Below are 21,367 nucleotides of genomic sequence, written 5' to 3'. Positions count from 1 at the left end.
TTGAGTCTTTTATTTCTGGCTGGGATGTTCCCTTGAACTCTGCTCATGGCTCTTCCTTGCCTGGGTGGAGAACAGAGAGAGGTGTGTGAGCGCATGTGGAATCTAGGCTAAGGTAAAATTCATTGCTCCCCCCGCTTTTGCCTGGAGCCCCTCAGCACTCCAGAAGGCTGCCCAGAAGGAAGGGTAGCCCTCAGGTTGACCCAGTTGTACCACCTTGGCTGTAGACAGCAGGCTCATTTCTGCATCAGGGAGCCGTGTGCCCTGGGGAGAAGGGTATGTGGTAGTGGTGGTGGGGCAGTTGTGGAGGGTTGAGAGGCCCCACTGGGCTCCTGAGCCTCAGGTACCCCCAGCTTCACTGTTATGTCTTCATCCAAAGCAATATTCAAAATTACAGAGCAGAAAACCTTTGTTGGAGAACCTTCACCTGGCAAAGAATTATGCTTCCAGGTGTCTCTGGAGCGAGTTAATAACTCTTAAACTAATTTCAGTCTGTAACATAGGCATGCCCTAGTGATCACTGGTTAATCTCCTTTGGAGAGTGTTCCCTTAGTTTCCATCTTCAGCTGTAATTTCCTTTCTCACTACCCCCCACCCTTGCGCTCAGTTTTAGAGTTTCAGTTCTTGTTATAAATCCTTTCATTTCAGGCTGAGTTTATTGCAAATAAAAGGCAGGTCAGCTCTCACACTTCTCATGCTTGACCAGACTCCCAGAAATGCTTTTCGTTGTTGTCGTTTTAAATGTTGTTTTTAGTTGTTTGTTTCTTTTTCTTTTTGGTTCTCACATAAGAAAGTGCAGGCAATGTACATTCCTATTGCTTTTTCCTGTCTATCCCAACATAAGCCTAGGATCCATCTGCTTTCATGTGCACAACATAATGGTAGCGCCATTTGTGTTTAAGTGGATCGTATATTACTTGGCTTTTTAGGCACCTTATTAAAAGCTCTTTTATCTCACATGTAGGATGTTAACAGCCTTCCATTTCACCTCTGCTTGTTTGGTTCCAGCTAGGCTGCACTTTAGGCCAAACCCTGTTTTTGTGAACACAGCAGCCCTCTTCAAATACATCCAGTGCACACAGCAGATGTGCAAAGAAGCTAGTGGGTTAGGACCTGCTGGTCGTACCCACCCTGAAACCGTTCATTCAGAAGTAATAACTTAAGAGGAAGCCTGCTGAATCTGGCCAAATGCTCATCTAATTCAGCATCCTTTTCTCACAGTAACCAACCAGAAGCCTATAGGAAGCCCACAAGCAAGACCAGAGTGAGACAGCAGTCTCCCCACTTGTGGTCCTCAGCAACTGGCCTCTGCCTGCAGAGGTAGAACATAGTAGTGTGAAGGAACCCAAGGTGTATACATGGGCATTGGTCTCTGTCACATGAGTGGGAAGCTTAGGTGGCCTGGCTGGGCCAAGTCCTACTGCCACCAAATGCATGGCCACCAGGGTGTGTGTGTGTGTGGAGAGCCATTGAGATGGTTCCTTTGGGCACTTATTTCTGCAGCACTTTTACAACGTTCCTCCTTGAGGATTGTATTGAGAGGCATCCAGAGAAGCTGAACTGGCAGCCAGTTTAACACAGACAAAATAGTCAGTCAGTTTTATTGCACATAGCCGAAAGCTGCCACAGTGTACACAGAATCATTCAACAATTAGAAGAAAATATGCTGGATTATTACAAAAAACTTAAAACATTTATATTATCAAGACATTACCTACTCTGAAGAGAGCTTTACAAGTACCTTAATATACAGGTTAAGACATTAAACAGTAAAATTTATTAGCTAAAATCACCACATGGCCACTAATATGTTAAAAACTAATGTTAATTAATACAATGTGCAATTATATTCGGAGTTTGGTGATAAAGATAGAATATAGCTTGATGCAGATAGGGTCAAATAAATTCATCGCAGATCCTTAGCTGCTCCACAAGGCATGAAGAGGCCACTTCCAGAAACACGAATTGCCCTCCTTAAGAGGCAGACTTTCCTGCCACTTCCATCTGCCCACATGTTCTGCCTCCAGGTCTAGCACATTATTCCTTGGACTAAAGAGGGAATTTCTGTGATGTGCAGCCACTTCACTGCTTTAGGTCTCTGGAGGCCCATCAACACTATGGGAGCAATTATATTCCTCTCTGCAGGGGCCAATTTCCATTCCATTTGTGAAAGACATTTTTTAGCCCCCTCCACACAGCTTCATGCCGTAATGTGTAAAATTTGATTAATGTTTAGAAAAGCAAAGTGGCTACAAGTGAATAAGCACTGCCAGCAAAATGCACATTCTGTTTCCGCATTCTGTTGGCAGCATTTCCCATAAAATTTGAAGAAGGACTCACACTGAGCATATCCACTTGTACAGCATGGATATATTCATGCTTCAGTGGTGGTACAGAGAAGGGAATATTTGGGTGGTAAGGAAGATACAATGCAAATTTTGGGAGGGCAAGGTCTTACATCTTAAACTGTCTTACCAAACATAAATATCTATGTGTTTTACATTTAAACTCCAGTCTCCCAACTCACTTACTCCCAACTCAATATCGCTGATTTTATTAACGTCTAGAATCACCAAGTGGCATGAGATTTGCATCTAATCATTCAGAGTGCAGCCTTAATTAAATTCTAATTTGCTTAAGTGTAGTTGCTTTTTTAAAAAAAACTTTGTTGTAGTGTTTCGCTTCAAGCTGCCATGATAAGCATTTCAGCAGATATATTTGCATAAACTGGAGAATGAAGATTAAACAGGATGCATCCTTCTGCAGTCCAAGATTGCATCCTTTAACTCCATAATCAACCTGGGAAAACTAATTACCCCTTTAATGAGGCCCATTTACCTCTTAGCCATTCTGTGTGCAGACATTTGGAAGCAACTGAAAAGTCAGGGGTTGCTATTACTCTGTGTTCTTTCAAGTCTCCTTTTGGGTTCTCGTGTTTTTCAGCCGCGGCTTAAATTTTTTAAATCTTTTTCAGAAAAATTGGGGGGAAATGAAAAAAAAATTTTTTTTTTACCAAGATCGACATTTCATTAATCTTATTTAGAATTTACTTATCCCTGTTTCTAAGTAAAGTGGCTGTCAATAGTCAATAGAAATGTAATACTTCAGAGCATTCAAAGTATTTCCTCCTAATCTTCTTTATCCTTACAACAATCCTGTATGGATCTTGCATCTACCACAAAGTCACTAGGTGGCCTTAGGCAAGATGCTTTTCCTCAGTCTCAATCCTTCGCATGGGGATAATAATGCCGATTTACCTTAAAGGGTTGTTGTAAGAATTACAACTCAATAGTGCTGGCGAAGGGCTTTGGACACTTGGAAAACACAGCAAAATGTTGTTATTGTTTTGTTGTTTTTTAAATTTTTATTAGGTAATTCAACAAAACATCTTAAAACATATCATCCTTAATTTTTTCCTCATTTCTCCCCACCCCCTCCCTCCCATAAACAACCTGCCGTCACACACACCCCCCCGACTTCCCTCAGTTCCAATCTCTGGTTTCTCTATGAATGCTATTCTCTGCATGTTACAGAATTGTATAAGTCCTTAATTTATCTAACTAATTATTATCAATAAACAAATTTGTGAGTGTTTATTCAATGCCTGCCAAGGTGTCCAATTCACTTTGTTGCATCTTTAGGTACTTGGTAAAAGGTTCCCATTCCTCCTTAAAGTCACAGTTATCCATGTCCCATAGTTTATGTGTCAATTTTGCCAGTTCTGCATAGTCCATCAGTTTCTCTTGCCATAATTCTTGAGTCAGGATTTCCTCAGTCTTCCATCCCATCCTTGTGCTATTAAGACTCTCACCGCTGTTGTCGCATACATAAAGATGTTTTTCAGCTTCCTTGGCAGGTCTTTTCCTACAATCCCTAACAAAAATGCTTCAGGTTTTTTAACAAATGTTAGATGGAACATTTTCTTCAATTCATTGTATGTCATTTCCCAAAATTTCTTAATTTCATTACAATCCCACCACATATGGTAAAATGTCCCCTCCTTTTTCTTATACATAAATTTGAACTGGTTTTGTACATTTTTCCCAACTGCACTGGTGTCGTATACCATCTATACATCATCTTCGTATAATTTTCTTTCAGCAAAGAACAATCTGTAATTTTTAAATCAATTTTCCATAACCTTTCCCAATCTTCCAAAAATGTTGTTACTGTTAATTCCAATATTGCAGGTGGAGCAATTGACTTCATAACATCATCTAGTTCAATCTCTCAAAAGTGCAGTCCTATACATGTCTGTTCGGAAAGAAGTTCCCTTGCGTTCAACTTAATATACCCACATAAGTGGGCATAGCAGCCTTTGCCAACCTGGTGCCCTCCAGATGTATTGGACTTCCACTCTCACCAGCCCAGCCAGAGTCAGCCCAGCTCAAACTGATGGATGTTAGAATCACAGCAAGTGGAGTGCCCCAGGTTGGATGAAGCTGTGGTGCTGGATCACAGCATTAGCTTAATGGTTCTATCTGCTAAAGAACTTCTCCCAACAGAATTTGAAAGTGACTCTGCACTTAGACAGTGAGATGTCTTCAGGAACATTTATTACAGAATCAGTGACCAGTAAAAAACATTTTTAAAAAAACCAGTCTAATTCACTGCAAGGCTGGACCACCCATTCTTTAGTTGCTCAAAAGACTGACCTATCACAGTCTTGAGCAAAATAAAATAAAACATTGTGCAGTCAAGAGGAAACACTCACCACAATGGTATGACATGGTGCTGCCTTTAGATACAGAATGCAGTGCAGAATACAAAAACAGTAGAAAGCAAGAGTGGCAGACTTGGGGCTTGTGGGATGATGATGATATAACCTTGAGATCCACCAATGGGAGCTGGGTGCAAAAGATATACTTTTAGAATTAAATAATTTTGAATCCAGGCAGTTGAGTACCAGAGCGGAATGCCAGAATGTAGCTCACAGCCTTCCACTCCAGGTTCCCCAAAGCTTTCTTCATTTCTTTCTAATTTGGCCAGGAAAGAGTCATTTTGTGGCTGCTACTAGGAGCCAGAAATCCTCGCCAGCCTACAGTAAGTCACCTCAGGACCTTTGAGGCGACCGAGAGCTACCTTCGGCCGCCCCAGTTTAAATACTTCATTTTGCAACTGTTCCCGCATTGCAGAGGGTTGGGCTTGATCCAACTCTACGAATCTGTGATTCTGTAAGCAAGCTAGAATGGTGTCAATGATTTTGTGTGCACAATAACAAGCAGGTAGCATGAACAGATTTTTGTTTGTTTCTTTTTCTTCCCCAGCTCTGTATTTAAAGGTTCAGCAGTCTGTGTGTATCACTTGTCTGATATCCAGAGAGTGTTCAATGGGCCGTTTGCACACAAGGAAGGGCCAAACCACCAGCTGATTCCCTATCAGGGAAGAATTCCTTATCCACGACCTGGGACTGTAAGTACTCATCTAAACATGGTTTTACAAGTCCAACTTGCCTTTGTGTTATCTTTATCAGCCTTAGGCATGATCCTTCACTCAGCATCGCTTTGGTCTGTTCCTGGACTGCTCCCTTCGGTTTTATTTCATTTGGCCACATTTCAGAAGGCATGTGGACAAATTGGCCAGGATTAAGAGGCAGTAAAGCTGATAAAAGGAAGCTGTGGGTGATTTTGACAGAATTAGGGAAGTGGATAGTTCTGCAGTGTGTTTAGCCTAGAGAGAAGATAGCTGTTTTTAAAAGACAGTTATCTAAAGCATGGGGAGGCAAACTAAGGCCCGGGGGCCGGATCTGACCCCTTTGCCTTCTAAATCCAGCCCCTGGACGGTCTGGGAATCAGCATGTTTTTACATAAGTAGAATGTGTGCTTTTATTTAAAATGCATCTCTGGGTTATTTGTGGGGCGTAGGAATTCATTCTTCTTTTTTCAAAATATAGTCTGGCCCCCCACAAGGTCTGAGGGACAGTGGACCAGCCCCCTGCTGTAAAAGTTTGCTGACCCCTATTCTAAAGGGAAGGAGAACAATTTACGGCATATTCCTCAGCACTAAGAGATGAAAACCACTGAGCCTAGGCTATGGCAACATGATTTTTAAGTTGTTAACCTGTAAAAACATTTAGCTAATGGAAGTGACTTATCTAGGGAAGTTTCATTTATTTATTAGATTTTTATCCCACCCTTCTGCCTAAAGGAGCCTGGGGCGGCAAGCAGCACTATGTTAAAACTGTACAATTTAAAGTCAAATAAAAACCTATTTAAAACATTGAAGAATGTTTAAAAACATTTAAAAGTTCTGGAATCACTTAGGAAAAGGTGGGCTATCTGTTTGTGACAAGACTGAAAGAAAAGATAAAATAGATAAGGGGAAGGAACTGAGACAATTTTCTTGTGGTACTCTATGATTTCAAGCTGATTTAGCAAGGGGGACCCTTCTTCAGCCTGAGAGCCACGGTACCTTCTGTTTGACCTTATGAGGGCAGCTCTATCAATGGCAGTCAGCGGCCAGAGGCAAAAGTGGACAATGAAGGCCTGTGTCCCCTTTTTACAGTGGGATAGTTTCTGCATACAATCACACATAGCCTCTCTGTCCTGTATCCAAGCAGGCAAGAGGCATTATCAATAGGGGTTTCATCAATAGGAGTATAGCATCTAGATCAAGGGAAGTAATAGTGCCACTGTATTCTGCTCTGGTCAGACCTCACCTGGAGTACTGTGTCCAGTTCTGGGCACTACAGTTCAAGAAGGACACTGACAAACTGGAACGTGTCCAGAGGAGGGCAACCAAAATGGTCAAAGGCCTGGAAACGATGCCTTATGAGGAACGGCTAAGGGAGCTGGGCATGTTTAGCCTGGAGAAGAGGAGGTTAAGGGGTGATATGATAGCCGTGTTCAAATATATAAAAGGATGTCACATAGAGGAGGGAGAAAGGTTGTTTTCTGCTGCTCCAGAGAAGCGGACACGGAGCAATGGATCCAAACTACAAGAAAGAAGATTCCACCTAAACATTAGGAAGAACTTCCTGACAGTAAGAGCTGTTCGACAGTGGAATTTGCTGCCAAGGAGTGTGGTGGAGTCTCCTTCTCTGGAGGTCTTTAAGCAGAGGCTTGACAACCATATGTCAGGAGTGCTCTGATGGTGTTTCCTGCTTGGCAGGGGGTTGGACTCGATGGCCCTTGTGGTCTCTTCCAACTCTATGATTCTATGATTCTATGATTCATTATCAGAGGTCAAGTACACATTGCAACCAGGTTGCACCTGAGGAGAGTGCCAAGCAATGCCAATAGGGGTGTGGTCTCAAGGGCCGGAAAGAGACACTCATCCCCGGAGGCTGAAGCTCCCTAACCTTCATTTAGCACTTTCTCCTGGCCACAGCCAGCCAGACAGCTACTCCGCTTTCCTCCTTGCGCATAGGAAATAATTACATGTTCAGACACAGTGGTGACAACAGCCAGGAGCTCAGCAGTAGGGCATGCAGTTCAGTCTCCATCTTTCAGACTGAAATCCTATGCATGGCCAACTCTGTAAGACTCAAATCTCCACAAGCTTTCTTAGGATAGCACCATTCATTGTGATGGCTAGGTTGGCTCAGAGATCTGCCTGAGAAGATGAATAGCCACTGCCAGTTGAAGTAGCGCTGGGTTAAATGGATCAGTGTTCAGAGGGCAACCTCATATGTACTGCAGTTTCCCAAGATACAGGAGAAGGTAATAGCTTACACTGGTTTTCCTTAAGCAGCAAATGAATGACATTGCAGCTCTCGACTAAGGTCATGGCCAATTTATTCCTCAATATCCTGTCTTCCTTTTTCTTGGTCCTAGGGGAACTTACAATAACATTTCAGTGATTTCAGATAGAGAAAGTGCAGCAGCCTTGTTAGCAAAGATCAGTTACTCTGCTGATTAGCAATGAGAGCTTTGCTGATAAACTTGTAACCGAAGCGTAATGGCTGTTAATGGCACTGATGATTAAAATAATTTGATTAGCTTAGACAGATCCGGTTCCTGCATCTGGGGTTTTCGACGGTGAACAGTACTAGACACAAGTGAAATGGAATTCCCTTTAGCGCCAAGGGTATCAATGCGGCTTTACATAAAGATGAATGCCGGTTACACTTTAAGCCATTTTTAACAGATAAAAGGTGAATGAAGGATCATAGTAACGAATAGCTTGCATTTCAGAGGTTCATTATTTTAATAGTATTCTTGGGATATACAAATCAAGTTACTCCTTTTGCAAGGAAGTTTAGTGGGCCTGGGATTGTTCAAATGCTTCCGGGAAAAGACAGATGTTCCATATGCAAAAGTTAAAGTTGAGTTATATGAAAGAATATAGCTTCTAAAATACACTCTCTTCCCGAGCTCAGAAGTAATGGAACGCAATGAGATACTGTGTATGTATACATATCTGTGCCTAGGACTGGTGTGTTGGGACATTTTTATGCAAGTAAATAATTAACACATATCCATTTGTTTATTTATTTGAAAAGTTTGAGAGACTATTTAATCAACAACATAAACAAAACAAAAAACCCATAAGCAGTTTACCTAGAAAAGATATAGAGTGGTACCTCGGTTTAAGAACAGTCCTGTTTAAGAACGATTCAGTTTACAAACTCCGCAAAACCGGAAATAGTGCCCCGGTTTGAGAACTTTACCTTGGTTTAAGAATGGAATCTGAACAGTGGAAGGACACTGGCAGCGGGAGGCCTCATTAGGAAAGTGCGGCTTGGTTTAAGAACGCTTTTGGTTTAAGAACGGACTTCCAGAACGGATTAAGTTCGTAAACCGAGGTACCACTGTATAATATGCATTTTAAAAATCAGGAAAAGTAAAACAAATTGATGTGGAATTTATCAAAATATGAATAAAATCAGCAATTTTAAAGCAAATATACATAACAAAATTACATGTTAAAGTTACATTTGTGCTCTATGAATATTTTTAATACAGTGGTGCCTCGCAAGACGAAATTAATACGTTCCGTGAGTTTTTTCGTCTAGCGAATTTTTTGTCTTGCGAAGCATGGTGTCGGGAAAGTTTTGGAAAAGCTTCAAAAATCACCAAAGTCTTCAAAAAACCTCAAAAAAAGGCTACCACACCGCGTTCTATGAGTTGCTCCTTGAAGTCAAGTCGCAACTGTATTAACGGTGTTAAGAAAAAGGAAACAAACTTGCAAGACGTTTTCGTCTTGCGAAGCAGCTCAAAAAATGCAAAACCCTTTCGTCTAGCGAGTTTTTCGTCTTGCGGGGCACCACTGTAGAGTAATCCTATTGGAATAACAGCTTCTGATACAATATCACAGACATTATTAGCAATATACTGCCTTGGGTTCATTGAATCATAGAATTGTAGAGTTGGAAGGGACCACAAAGATCATCTAGCCCAATGCCTTGCAATGCAGGAATCGTTTGCCCAACGCAGGGCTCAAACCCATGACCCTCCAAAGTGGTACAGCCTGGGAAAGGTTGTGCTATGTGAGGTTTTAGGATATGCAGTTTGGTTCTTACGTTTGACAGACAGAAGACTAACGGTTAAGAACACTGTACTTTTCCTGTGGTCACATCTTAAGCAGGGGGTCATGCTTGGAAGAGGATAAAACATTCCCGTATTTGTTCAGTTCGAAGAACAGCCCTCTCCTAGGAACTACAACATAGCATTCATCTCCAAGAAAAGCATGTGGGTATGCCCAGGGCAAACTGGCGGGAGAAAGGGATGTTATTCGGTTACAGCTGAGATGAGTTCCTGTATTATTTGGCTTTGCATTTCTTAACTGGCAGAAAGAATGGCTTATTGCAAACGTAAAACAACTTTGAAATAAGCACTATCTGGAGGCAGCGAACTCTTCTATACCCTAAAGAAATGAACCAGCTATATAGTCACTGGACGCAAAGAATATTCCCTTACACAAGGGATGATGTAAGGCTCATAACGTATTCTATGACATGATTTGTATAAAGTCCAGTTGACTAACAAGATATAAAACACAGCCGCCAACCCAGCATGAACCAGTATGTTACGTCATTAATGTTTCCTTTGACTTATATTCAATCGTGGAAGAAATATCTGCAATGACTGGTATGTATTGCAGGAATGCCAAGTCTGCAGGGCTTGGCTTTTGCCCAGTGAATATGTTACATATTCAAATCCGCGTAAAACTGTTGCTGAAATGAGTACCTTAGGAGGTTGGTGCTGGCTTCTCGAATCAGCCTGAGCTTTGCCTCAGTGGCGTAGCGTGGGGGGTGCAGGGGGGCCGGCCGCACCGGGTGCAACTTCTGGGGGGGGGGTCGCACTCGCAGCTCTCTGCCCCTACTAAAATCCACGGGTTAGGGGGCGCAAATTACTTGCCTTGCCCCGGGTGCTGACAACCCACGCTACGCCACTGCTTTGCCTAGTTCACCATTCCATTTCAGTGAGCAGAAGCCTCTGGAAAGCTCACAAGAGCACTTTCTTCTTTACAGTAACAAAGCATCAGCCTGTTGCCAAAGGACCTAATTGAGCCATTATTAATTGTTATGGAAGAAGATAGCAAAGCCAGTTTGCTCAGCTCAATCAGAGATAGGAGTCCTCCAGATGTTGTTAGACTCCAATGCTCCTCAGCGCAGTCAGCATGACTAATGGTCAGGGGTGGTGGAAGCTGCAGTATAACAGCTGGAGAGCGTCATATTAGTTATCCCTGTCCTAAATGAATGGTTTATGGCCAAACCATATGTGTAGATAAAGCATTAGGTAGTAACTCAAGTCCTCCTAGAATTGTACTCCTTGCAGCAGATAAGGGATTGCATATCTGAATGTTTCCTGCACACCTCTGTGTGCATAACTCACTAAATGCAGAACAATAGCTGGACCAGGAAAAAGCTACACTAGAAACTTGGCATATTAACTTTCCACAGACATGGCGCTTGTGACATGAATGCGATAACTCAGTCATGAGATGACAACTTACCAGCTAAAGTCCTACCATCTTAGAACACTCTACCTTGTGTCTATGTCTGCCATTGGACAGTTACTTCTCTTTCATACCAAGGCTGAACTCCTACACCAATCAGTCTCTAATTCTGCATTTAGGAAACTGAATAGAATAGAGGTGTAGCTTTGAAGTAGTACAAGAGGCTCGTCATTTTTCATGGTCTGAGGCCCATTTATTTTGTCTCCCTGGTGCATTAATTGCCCCGTGGCAAATGTATAAATAATTCTGCCAAGGAATCACATTTAAAAATGCTGTTTACATCATGTATAAGTGTGAGCAATAAGTTGGCCATTTCTGGCATGGACTGTGATGTTTCTCTGTGTGTGCATAAAATAGATGGAACAGATTTTTCTCTCTTGAGCATTGTTGGAACTTGTCTCGAGGGAATCGGGTACAGTACCGCTCTGGTCCCTCAATGTGAAAGTAAAGCAAAAGTTGGATAAATGAAGTTGCCTTCTGTTGAGTTAGACTAGCCTGTCAAGGAGCTCTCAAGTGAGCCCAGGTGATCCACAGGGCAGGAAAGCATGGGATGCAAATAGCATTTTATTAACCTAAAATAGCAACACATCTTAATCCAACTAAATCATTGCTGAAACTGACCACTGGCCCCTCCTCCCTTCCCCCTCTAGCCTCTCACTCCGGATCCCTCCCAAGCAGACGAAGGCTGCGTCAAGAGTATGAGCCTGTCTGGCCCACTTCTCAGCAACGTGCAGGACTCTCCTCGAGGGGGGGTGTCAGAGGAGGAGGCGAGCCAACTGGGCTCGGACTGCCCTGCTGCTGGCTAGCAAGGACAACCTCTGACTCCTCTGTCTTGAGTCTGCACTCCCACTGTGACTCTCAGCCTCTAACCTGGAAGGCCCTCCTTTTCCTGACCCCCCCCCCCCTTGATCACTCAAACCCCCTGATACCAGCACCTTCCTCAGACTGCTCCTCAGTGTCCCACCACCATGATCCAGGGTGTAAGCTGTCATCTTTGGGAGGGAGGTGGATTTTGGATGGGCGACTCCCACTACTCTCCCTCATTCCTCCAGACATAGCCTTTCCCTGGTGTTTTGGATACAGTTCCCACCAGCCCTTGCAAGCATGCTGTATCATCAGGGATGATGGCGGTTGGAGTCCAAAATATCTGGAGGTTACCATGTTAGGGAGAGCTGAGTTAGACCATTGGTCACACTAGCTGTGCATTCTGAATGGCAGAGATCTTTCCCAGCCCTACTGTCAGTGATTTGTATAGTTGCAGTTGCTCCAGCCTAGGACAGCTACATGTCCTTTACTACTGAGGTTTAGTTCTAGGGCAGTGTGGGTCCCCAGCTGTTGTTGGGCTACAACTCCCTAGCTAGCAGGACCAGCGGTCAGGGATGATGGGAGTTGTAGTCGAACTACAGCTGGAGGGTGCCACATTGGCTATCGCTTCCCTGTGGCTCAGGAAAGACTGGTGTCACTGCAGTTCCCAGGCCAATAGCATATTGTAATGAGTGAGTCTGTGGGGCTATGATGGCCCAGGAAAGGTTTTGTGAAATAAGTGGAGTGTAAATCAGGTGAATAAGATGGGTTTACTTGGGCTGTTCCAGTTCATACTGAAACAGTTGAAAGGAGTCAGAGGGTCAGAAGTAGCATGCAAAAACAGCAGCTAGAATTGTGGCCTTAGATGTAGGAACCTGCACCTCCAATCCTCACAACAGGTGAAAAAAAACAAGACAATCTGATACTTAACAGGATTGCGTTTTTATTCTTTAGCCTTTCTTTTCTTTCTTATTTTGGAAGTTTACAGTTTCATCAACTGTTGGCAATCAGATAATTTGTTCAAGCAAAATGTAGAACCGTGTCTTGACTTTGACATTGCCTTTCAAGGACATTTTAGCCTGTATTGTGGTTTTACAGTGAGTGCTGACATATCTTGCAATCATTCCCTTCTTGCAGCAGTAACAGAAAGCTATTAAAATGCAGCCTTGCTATGACGGGCCTGGTCACCGCACTGTTTGAGACTCAGTCAGATGAGCAGCTGCACTAAGATTTGTCACTGCCCTTGCAGTATAAGTAAACCTCAGAATAAATCAACAAAGCAGTCCCATCCTGTCCTTTCCTTCCCTTCCCTTTTCTGATGCTAGAAACAGCCCATTCCCCAAAATGAAGTAATTTCATTTATTATTATTATTATTATTATTATTATTATTATTATTATTATTATTATTAATTATTTATTTATTTATTTATTTATACCCCGCCCATCTGGCTGGGCTTCCCCGGCCACTCTGGGCGGCTTCCAAAAGAATATTAAAATACTATAATACATCAAACATCAAAAGCTTCCCGAAACAGGTTAAAAAGCAGACAGGGATTTGCCAGGATTGGGTTGAGGTTACACTGGGGGCGGGGGGGGGGGTACTTGTTTGTGGGAAAGTGTTTTAACGTATTTCAGCCAGCCACCTGTATGCCTGCAGTAACTTGTTGAATGTTATTGCAAGCTAACTTTCAGCATTGCATTCTGCATTCAGGTAATTTGTGCACATGCAGACCACTCCATGAGCCATCAGAGTTGTTTGTACAATTAGAATCGGTACATTAGTACTAGAACTAAACTTGGGTGAAGGTATCCATGTGACAGATTGCTGCAGTACATTACATGTGTACATCTGTGGTCAGTTATGTGTCCTGGTGTACCATTCTGGAGCAAATTACAAGTTAAAGACCCCAGCCCAGCTTTTGAGTATACATTATTGTGGGTGATTAGTAGCCATGTAAAGGGATGTGCAGCCGTCAAATTAAATGACGACTTGATTGGCATTTTGATAGGCATCAACATCAGGTTAATTAATATTCTTACTGGAACAAGTTGGTATCATTTAGCAGTAAGTCGCTTGTTTTCCCACCACAAATATATTATTTGCAGGAACTTCACAAATTCAGTGTTAGGATTCACTGGAATTTTGTAGTTGTGGTTCTTCCAACACAGCTTTAATGGCACTGGAATGAAATCATATTTTGATGAAGTAAGCTTAAGTACACCTTGAAGCGCTTGAATGCCAACTCATGCTCTCGTATTGATTTAGATTTGCCAGTTTTATCCCAAGGACAAAGGAGAATTAATGCACATTTCTGCAATTCAGGGGGTATTTAAAAGAACTGGGAATTGAAAGGTCCTTGGTATAGTTACTAAGTGATGACATCCAGTGCCTCTTTTACAGTGTCCTGGAGGAGCCTTCACACCCAACATACGGACCACCAAGGAGTTTCCAGATGATGTGGTCACCTTCATCAGGAACCATCCCTTGATGTTCAATCCCATCTACCCGGTTCATAAGAGGCCATTGATAATCCGTACAGGAACAGACTACAAATATACAAAGATTGCTGTCGATCGTGTCAATGCGGCAGATGGAAAATATCATGTCTTGTTTCTTGGAACAGGTAGGACAAACAAACACCTGCTGTTTTAGTAATCTACAGGCATCTGTTTTGCACAACAGCATCAACCACTGCCACTTTGCTGTTAATACGGATGTGATCCCCACCAATATGGTAGTCAGGGGGACTTTTGTCAATGGGTGCAAATTTCACCTTTGTGCAGTAGGCAATTTCTGCACTCACCCATCTCTATCCTCTATCCAGTCAAACAACAGGCATAATCAGAATTTAAGGACACATTGCAGCCAGGGGTGGGGGATCAGGGTGCAAAGCAAGGGCCAGTGAAGGGTGTGGCCTGAGAAGAGTTATGGATGCCAGATAAAGAGGCCTAGAAAGTTATCCTCCCATTCTTTAGGTCTCTTAATCAATACTATAGATCTCCTAAAAGTGTTTTAAAATATTTTTTTTAAAGGGGGGATTGTTGTCATCTGCTCTGAATTAAAGTTGTATTCATATTTAAGGCTTTGGATTTGTTTTTCTTAAAAATACAGTCCGATTAATACTATAGTCACCTCTGGAGAAATCTTAAACCAGCATTCCAGCTCAGCGGTCTCATAGTTTCACACTGCAGCCTCCTGGAAAATTCTTGATCTTCTTTCAGGAACAACTACGCTTTCCAATGTTCAAACATGCCAATACTCTGGTCAACTGAGAGTAGAATCTTATGGTGTCTATACAAATGTTATACTTTCATTACACAGCTGTCCCATTTCAGGTCTGTGAGGCTTGTCAGTGTGATGCCACACACTCTGACATGATTTGCATTGCTGGTAGCCAGGGAAGAGCCCTAGCTCTTATTGCTCTGACACCAGTAAAGGGCTCCTCTTTCTTTGAACTGGTCCATCCATATTCCAGCCCAGCCTGATAATGGAAGTGTTTTCCATAGGTCCCTGCTCTTCTCTCTGGCTTTGCTTCCTTAAAATTGTTGCTGCTGTCATTTATGTAAAGCAGTGGTTCTCAAACATTTTTCTCTGGGCCACAGTTCCAGAATAAATATTTGCTCATGCCGCACCAATTTTTTAATTGATAAAAAAGGAAACAACTCCTAGCAGTGCTTGATCTGTAACATAGAACACAACTACTTTATAATGTTTGTGGAACATCCAGAAAGTATAAAACAATGCAGCTGCATAAGAACACGAATCATTTCCCAAATATAATTATAAACAAGCCTCTTACATATGTACCCTAAGTATGTATACAAGCTGAATGAGATGTGTGAACTTGCTTTTGTCAAGTAATCTCATTTATATTAGATATTTAGTCTGCACCTAGTTTTCAAACACGTGTCTGAGTAGGAAGGTCTTAGTCTTCTGGCAGAAGGACAAGGAGGAGGGAGCCTTGGGAGGGAGCAGCTCTCATGTCACCTCCAACCATGTCTCTGATGTCATGAACATGGGTGGCACACAATAACTGATGAAAAATAAATGAAGCCCAAGGGTGTGGCAGTTTTTTCTTCTTTTCCAGTGTTTTGTGCTTTCAATAGGACTAAAGGGATTTGCTAGAGAACGCAATCACCAACAAAAAGCAAGCGAGCAAAAGGAATGGGGATCATGGGTTAATTAAAAGATTTGTGTCAAATTTCCTTCTTACGAGTGTTGACAAGTGCATTGTGTGATCCTGGCAGGCTTGATCGCTGGTGGCACAGGCCCCGGCATCCCTTTGGCAAGGGCAAGAGGGACTTGGCAGCGTGGTGACACGAGGCAGCATGGATGAGTTACAAAGCGGGACAGAAATGTTGCCAGTTCTGTCTCTCTCGGTCTAAGAAGTGAGTCATTCTTCCAGCTAGGTTGTTTGCCTGCCAGGTTCAGAAATACCTCCTCCCATGTAGTTTTAGGACTTGATCTAGTCATGCAGATAAATCTCATGGGCAGAGCTGCAGGTGGAGGTTTGTTAGAGAGAGCTGTTCAGGGGAACATATGCTACCCTTGGCCACCTTGCAATGATGAAGTAAGATCAATCGTCTACTTCCCAGAATGCTGAAGGAATTTGAGAGAACTTTAAAAGTGCTCTTGAGAATGAGAGAGAAAAATAGAAGCATCTTTTGCAGGAGAATAAATCTTTTGAGGAAATTTTGAGGTTTCGGCACAGCACCAACAAACACAAATGTTCAGTTCCAGCCTCAGAGTCCATCTGTGCAGCAGGAAGAGGAGTGACTTCTCCCTCCAAGAACTGTGCAGACAGGGTGTGGAAAGTATTTTTTGACACTGGATGTAGTAAGTGGTGAAGCTATAATAGAAATGTTCACCATGGCCCTGCAAAAGCAGAGAGACATCAGCATACGCAGACAGACACTCTGTGATTCTCTGGCCAAAGGTCAATCACACTTTTTGCCATTGCATTTAAAAAATACTCGGTCTAGCAGACGTCAACTCACAGTGTGCTGTTCAAGTGCTCACCAAGTTGATCAGACCATTTTCCCCATGCCAAAGCAGGCTTTTCCTGGGATGTGGTGGAGCATTAGTGATAACTTTTACAAAAGTGTGTGGCAGATGGTGAAAAAGCCCATTCCATGCTCAAGTTCATTAGGAAAGGAATGAAAAATAAAACTACCACAATTGCACTACTGTGTGCAACCCTAGTAAGCAAGGCTTTGGTGGGGGGGGGGCAGCAGCAGGGGAAAGAGGCATCTTATCAATTCACCTCATGTGGCGAAATGGGATGGGCCAGCCCTGGGGCAACTGCGTAATAAAGGCTCATCACCAGGTACATTTGCCTGCCAAAAACAATGTGCTGGCCTTATTGAAACCCATTTTTTGCTTCACTCCATATAACTTTCTTGTCTGCCTCAGCAGCAACCTTCCAGCATGTCTCAAAAGGGGTTTGGATAAGGTCTGCTGCCCGGAGCGACTTTGGGAGGAAGGACAGCTGTGATGGACAGCTGAGCCAGACCAGAGTCTGGTGATGCAGTGACTTGGGATTCTACCAGAGGGCTGGAGCCTCTCTCTGATTGGCTACCAAGACGGGCGGGGGGAATAAAAGGAGCCGTTTCTGAGAGAGAGTTCAGAGAGGGAGATAGTTGAAGAGAGAGAAGGTGGGAAAGAAGGAGAGTTAGAGCTGATCTGTGTGTAACATCCACTCGGGGGAAAATGTCTACAATTAGAGAAAGGAGTCTGAGCTTAGATTGGAAGGCAGTGTTTAGTGTCTTCGGAGCGTATTGAGACAGGAGTTAACTGGAGGGCTGAGTCTGAGCAGGAGAAGTAGAAGCTGAGTCTACTTGGGTCTCATTCCAGTCAGGAGGGTAGAGCTCTTTTAGAAGACTCTCAATCCAGTTAGTGGGGATCCCCTGGGTCTGTTATATATTCAAAGTAATTGTTCAACTTCTGCCTAAGTCTCCAAGCATCGGTTTTACTTTGCACAGAAACCTGTGGTGCTATACAGAGCGGTGGGTCTCCTGCCATTGGTAGTCAGGAAGGTGGGATCTGCTACAGCAGGATATAAATTTAATAAATTAACATTTCACACAGCAGCACAAGTCTCCCTAAATTGCCACCAAGTTTCACTTGAATTAGTTTCTGAAATAATTTTGGATGGTCCTGATGGGAAACATCTGAACAGTCCCGAGGGCAGCAGAGTGGGAGTTTTGTCAAGACCAGCAAGAAGAACCTGGAGTCTTTTGTCATCCCAGTGGATCCTTGTACTTTCACTTGACAGAAATGTTCCAAGCAGAATTTATTTTTATTTTTAGGCTTTCCCTTTTCTCTTCTTTTTGTTTTCTTGACCTTGAGGTCAGACATGCATATTTGAGCCAGAACTGCAATTGTAATTTGTCTCATCCTTGGGCTGGGAGGTGGGGAGCTGGGACCACCACAAAGGAGAAGGTTCCCTCATAAAACTGTCACCCGGGTCAGCACTTCTTACCATTGTGGTGCCGCTGGTGGTTTTTATGATGTGGCTTAGCTTGTCCTTTCAGATGTTGTCTTTTGCTTACTTGTTTGTTTGTTTTCTTAGGGAAGGGCTTTTATAGGTCTGTTTTGAAGTCTCTCTTTTGAAGATACTGACTAGAACGTTCTCTTTGGCTGGCTTGTATTACAAATATATGGAAAGAGTTGAACTTTTCCCTTGAATTAGAAAGTTGAACTTACTGCATAAACAGCCAAACATCTGGGTGTTCCATACCACCTAAGTGTTGTGTATAGTGTGATGCAAACCGTCGCCTGATGTAAACCGTCATAGTTCTTTGACTGTAACTGAGCAAATGGTATCTGGGAGCCTTGACTGGCTAGAGCAGATAAGAGATGTAGTCCAAGTAGAGATGCATGAATCTGTCAATTTCATTCTCTCATTTTATCAACCTTGTAGAACTCCAACCCCCCACCCCCGGAAGCACACATGACACCTTTGTTGGTGGGCTTCTTCTACCCTTGCCTTAAGACCCAGGACTATGGGAGAGCTGCGTCGTGGGATGAAATCATCTGAAAATGAAATCATCAGCTTGCTGCAGAAATAGTTGTCATTTTAATGATACAGTTGTCTTAACTGGCTCAGTTATGATCTTATGGGTGTTGTGTGGTGTGTTTTGTAAATGCTGTTTTATTGGTGCTTTAGTATGAATGAATGCCCTGTGATCCTGATGGATAGAAAGTGGTCTTGAAATTAAGTAAGTAAGTAATGTGCCCAGGGGCGCCGACTTATAAAAAATATTGGGGGGGCCCATACCGGGGTCCTGCCGCTGGTTCGCTCGGGTAGCCGGGAGAACGCAGTTCGAGGTGGCGGTGTTGGGGGGAGACCCTCGCTCAGGGCGCCACGAGACTTGGCGGCCGGCGGCCTATCTGGGGGGTTTTGGAGCGTATTTCGGCGGAGCGATTGGGGAGGAGGGGGCTTGTTGCCGGATTCTTCAGCTGGGCCAGAGATCCGCTGCTGGGGGGTCCCTGGGCCGAGTTGTGAGCATGGCCTGCTGAAGGGAGATCCAGCTGATTGCGCGACGGGGACGGCCGGGGCTCTCCGGGTAGGGCGCGTGGCTGGCTGGCGAGGGAGCAGGTGGGGAGGAGGCGGGGTCCATGGCGGCGGCGCTCTGCTGGAGGGGCGCCCGAGAACACTATCATGATTCACACCACTCTATAACTAATAATTTTCTTAAATTATTGGGGGGGCAGAGCCCCCCCCAAACGAATTTTTGAGGGGGCTCGGGCCCCCTCAGGCCCCATGGAGTCGGCGCCTATGAATGTGCCGAGCTTGTTCTTGTGCAAAAACTATTCACAGAGAAGTCTGACCAGCCTTGTGATCATGGCAGGTTGGGGGTGGAGAATGTTAACTGTTCCTCTCCCTGCCATAGTCCTCCACCACCCCACCCCCAAAAAAACACCTATCCTACGCTGCTTTTTGCATTTCAGGGGAAGCCCCAATTTATGTCATATCTGCTTTGGAGCTATGTGTACCCAAATTTGGGAGTGTCTCTATATTGCATGGGGGTGAACAAAGAATAAGGCTATCACATGCCTGGCCTAAAGGCACTACCACCTTTAAGCTAAAGTGAATTTTGGTTGTGAATTTGGGGGTTCTTCCTTGGCAAACCAAGAAATTTAGGAAAGGTGATGGAGCTTTCCTATGTTTAAGGAGTTTCCTACATTTCTAGTTTGAACCGCACTCTCCGATGTACCAGTCCCGTGAAGTGTAATACTAGTGAGGTTGCCTCAGTGATTGGATGGACCCAGTGGGCGTCAGAGGGGGAGTTAAAATATTACTCCTTCCACTGGTAGCATAGGCAGAAATTGCATGCAGAGAAATATGTTTGATCCAACTCTTTTTCCTTTCTGAAAAACATGATTTATAAGTATCACTCCTTTTGGCAGTGTTCATGATTCTTGTAGCTTTGGACCCTGGCTGAACATAGCCTTGCAAATTAGCCTGCAAAGGTTGCTTTTCACAAAACCTTAGGGCCCAACTAACATTGATGATGTGATTAGCAGTCACATTCAGTATTGTGGGGTGGGGAGCAGTTGTCATCAGGGCTGCAGTGTATGAGGAAGGGAAATTGCAATGCTAGCCACACATGCAACAATTAGCAATGGGGGGGGCGGCTTTTCCATTGGAAGAACATGAGATAAATATTAATAATTTTTTTAAAAACCACACAGACACACACAACCTGTTATGCTAGATATTGTGACATTAGTATTTTTAAAACTATGATGGAATATGTTATCCATAGCAGTTGCAAGATATTCCATTGGAAGATTTTGGTTTTATCATGAAGTTCCTGCATGCTGTTAGACACAGGGCAGCCACAGCTCTCTCACCTATTGTTTTCAGCATTGCATCCTTTTAATTATTTTTTGTTCTCTCCCTCCCTCTTCCTTCCCTCCCTCTCCTGCTACCCCTTCTCTGTTCCAGACCAGGGTACAGTACAGAAGGTTGTGGTCCTGCCCACTAACTCCTCTGCAACTGGAGAACTCATCTTAGAAGAACTGGAAGTTTTTAAGGTTGGTCTCTCTCTCTCCCTCGGCCTTATTTGTCTCACGGGTGTCTTCATCTGTGCAAAACACTTTGCTCTAATATAGCCTGGTTTGACTGAAATGTCTTCGATAAAAGATCAAATGAGGAACAGTGTAACTTTTTTTCAGGCTGGAGTTCTCCAAGTGAAGAGTCTTAAATCTTCTATACTGCATTTAAATTGCTTATTTTTCTTATGTTGTCATCCTGGCTTAAAGGATTTCGATAACTGTTTCCCCTCCCCTCCCCACGATACAACGGCTTCCAGAAACGGGCCTTTTTGCTATATTGTTATTTTTCTTTCAACCGCTTGCAGAGGAATGCCAAATTCTCTTGCTTTTTTGTTGATCTGATAGGATTTCTGATGGCAAGCTACAAATCTTAAGGAAAATAGGCTTAGTTTTGCTCTCCTGTATGTATTGAAAGCCCAGATGTTCCTGGTGTTAGAAAACCATAGACCTGGGATAAATAGTTGAGAAAGGAAATGAACCAGGCTTTGTCAGTCATTTTGTATTTCTCCGCTATGAACCACATTGGGATTTTTGGATGGAGGGCAGTATACAAATTTAATAAATAAATAATCATCTTGCTGAATCCCTCTATAACGGAA

The 21,367-nt window shown here is 43.3% G+C and overlaps 1 protein-coding gene across 1 annotated transcript in view; it reads left to right on the top strand.

Moving 5' to 3' along the window:
- Positions 1 to 21,367, top strand: part of SEMA3C (semaphorin 3C) — a 151,750-nt gene that overhangs the window by 105,644 nt on the left and 24,739 nt on the right. The window contains exons 11-13 of the mRNA XM_081210709.1: positions 5,265 to 5,409; positions 14,106 to 14,328; positions 20,659 to 20,747. Coding sequence (XP_081066835.1) covers positions 5,265 to 5,409; positions 14,106 to 14,328; positions 20,659 to 20,747 — 457 coding nt within the window. The remainder of the gene's footprint in view (positions 1 to 5,264; positions 5,410 to 14,105; positions 14,329 to 20,658; positions 20,748 to 21,367) is intronic.

The sequence above is a fragment of the Podarcis bocagei genome (genome assembly GCF_964188305.1).
Source record: "Podarcis bocagei genome assembly, chromosome: 10".
NCBI lineage: Eukaryota > Metazoa > Chordata > Lepidosauria > Squamata > Lacertidae > Podarcis > Podarcis bocagei.
The sequence above is the reverse complement of the archived record's forward strand: the minus strand, read 5'-3'. Positions and strand labels throughout refer to the sequence as shown.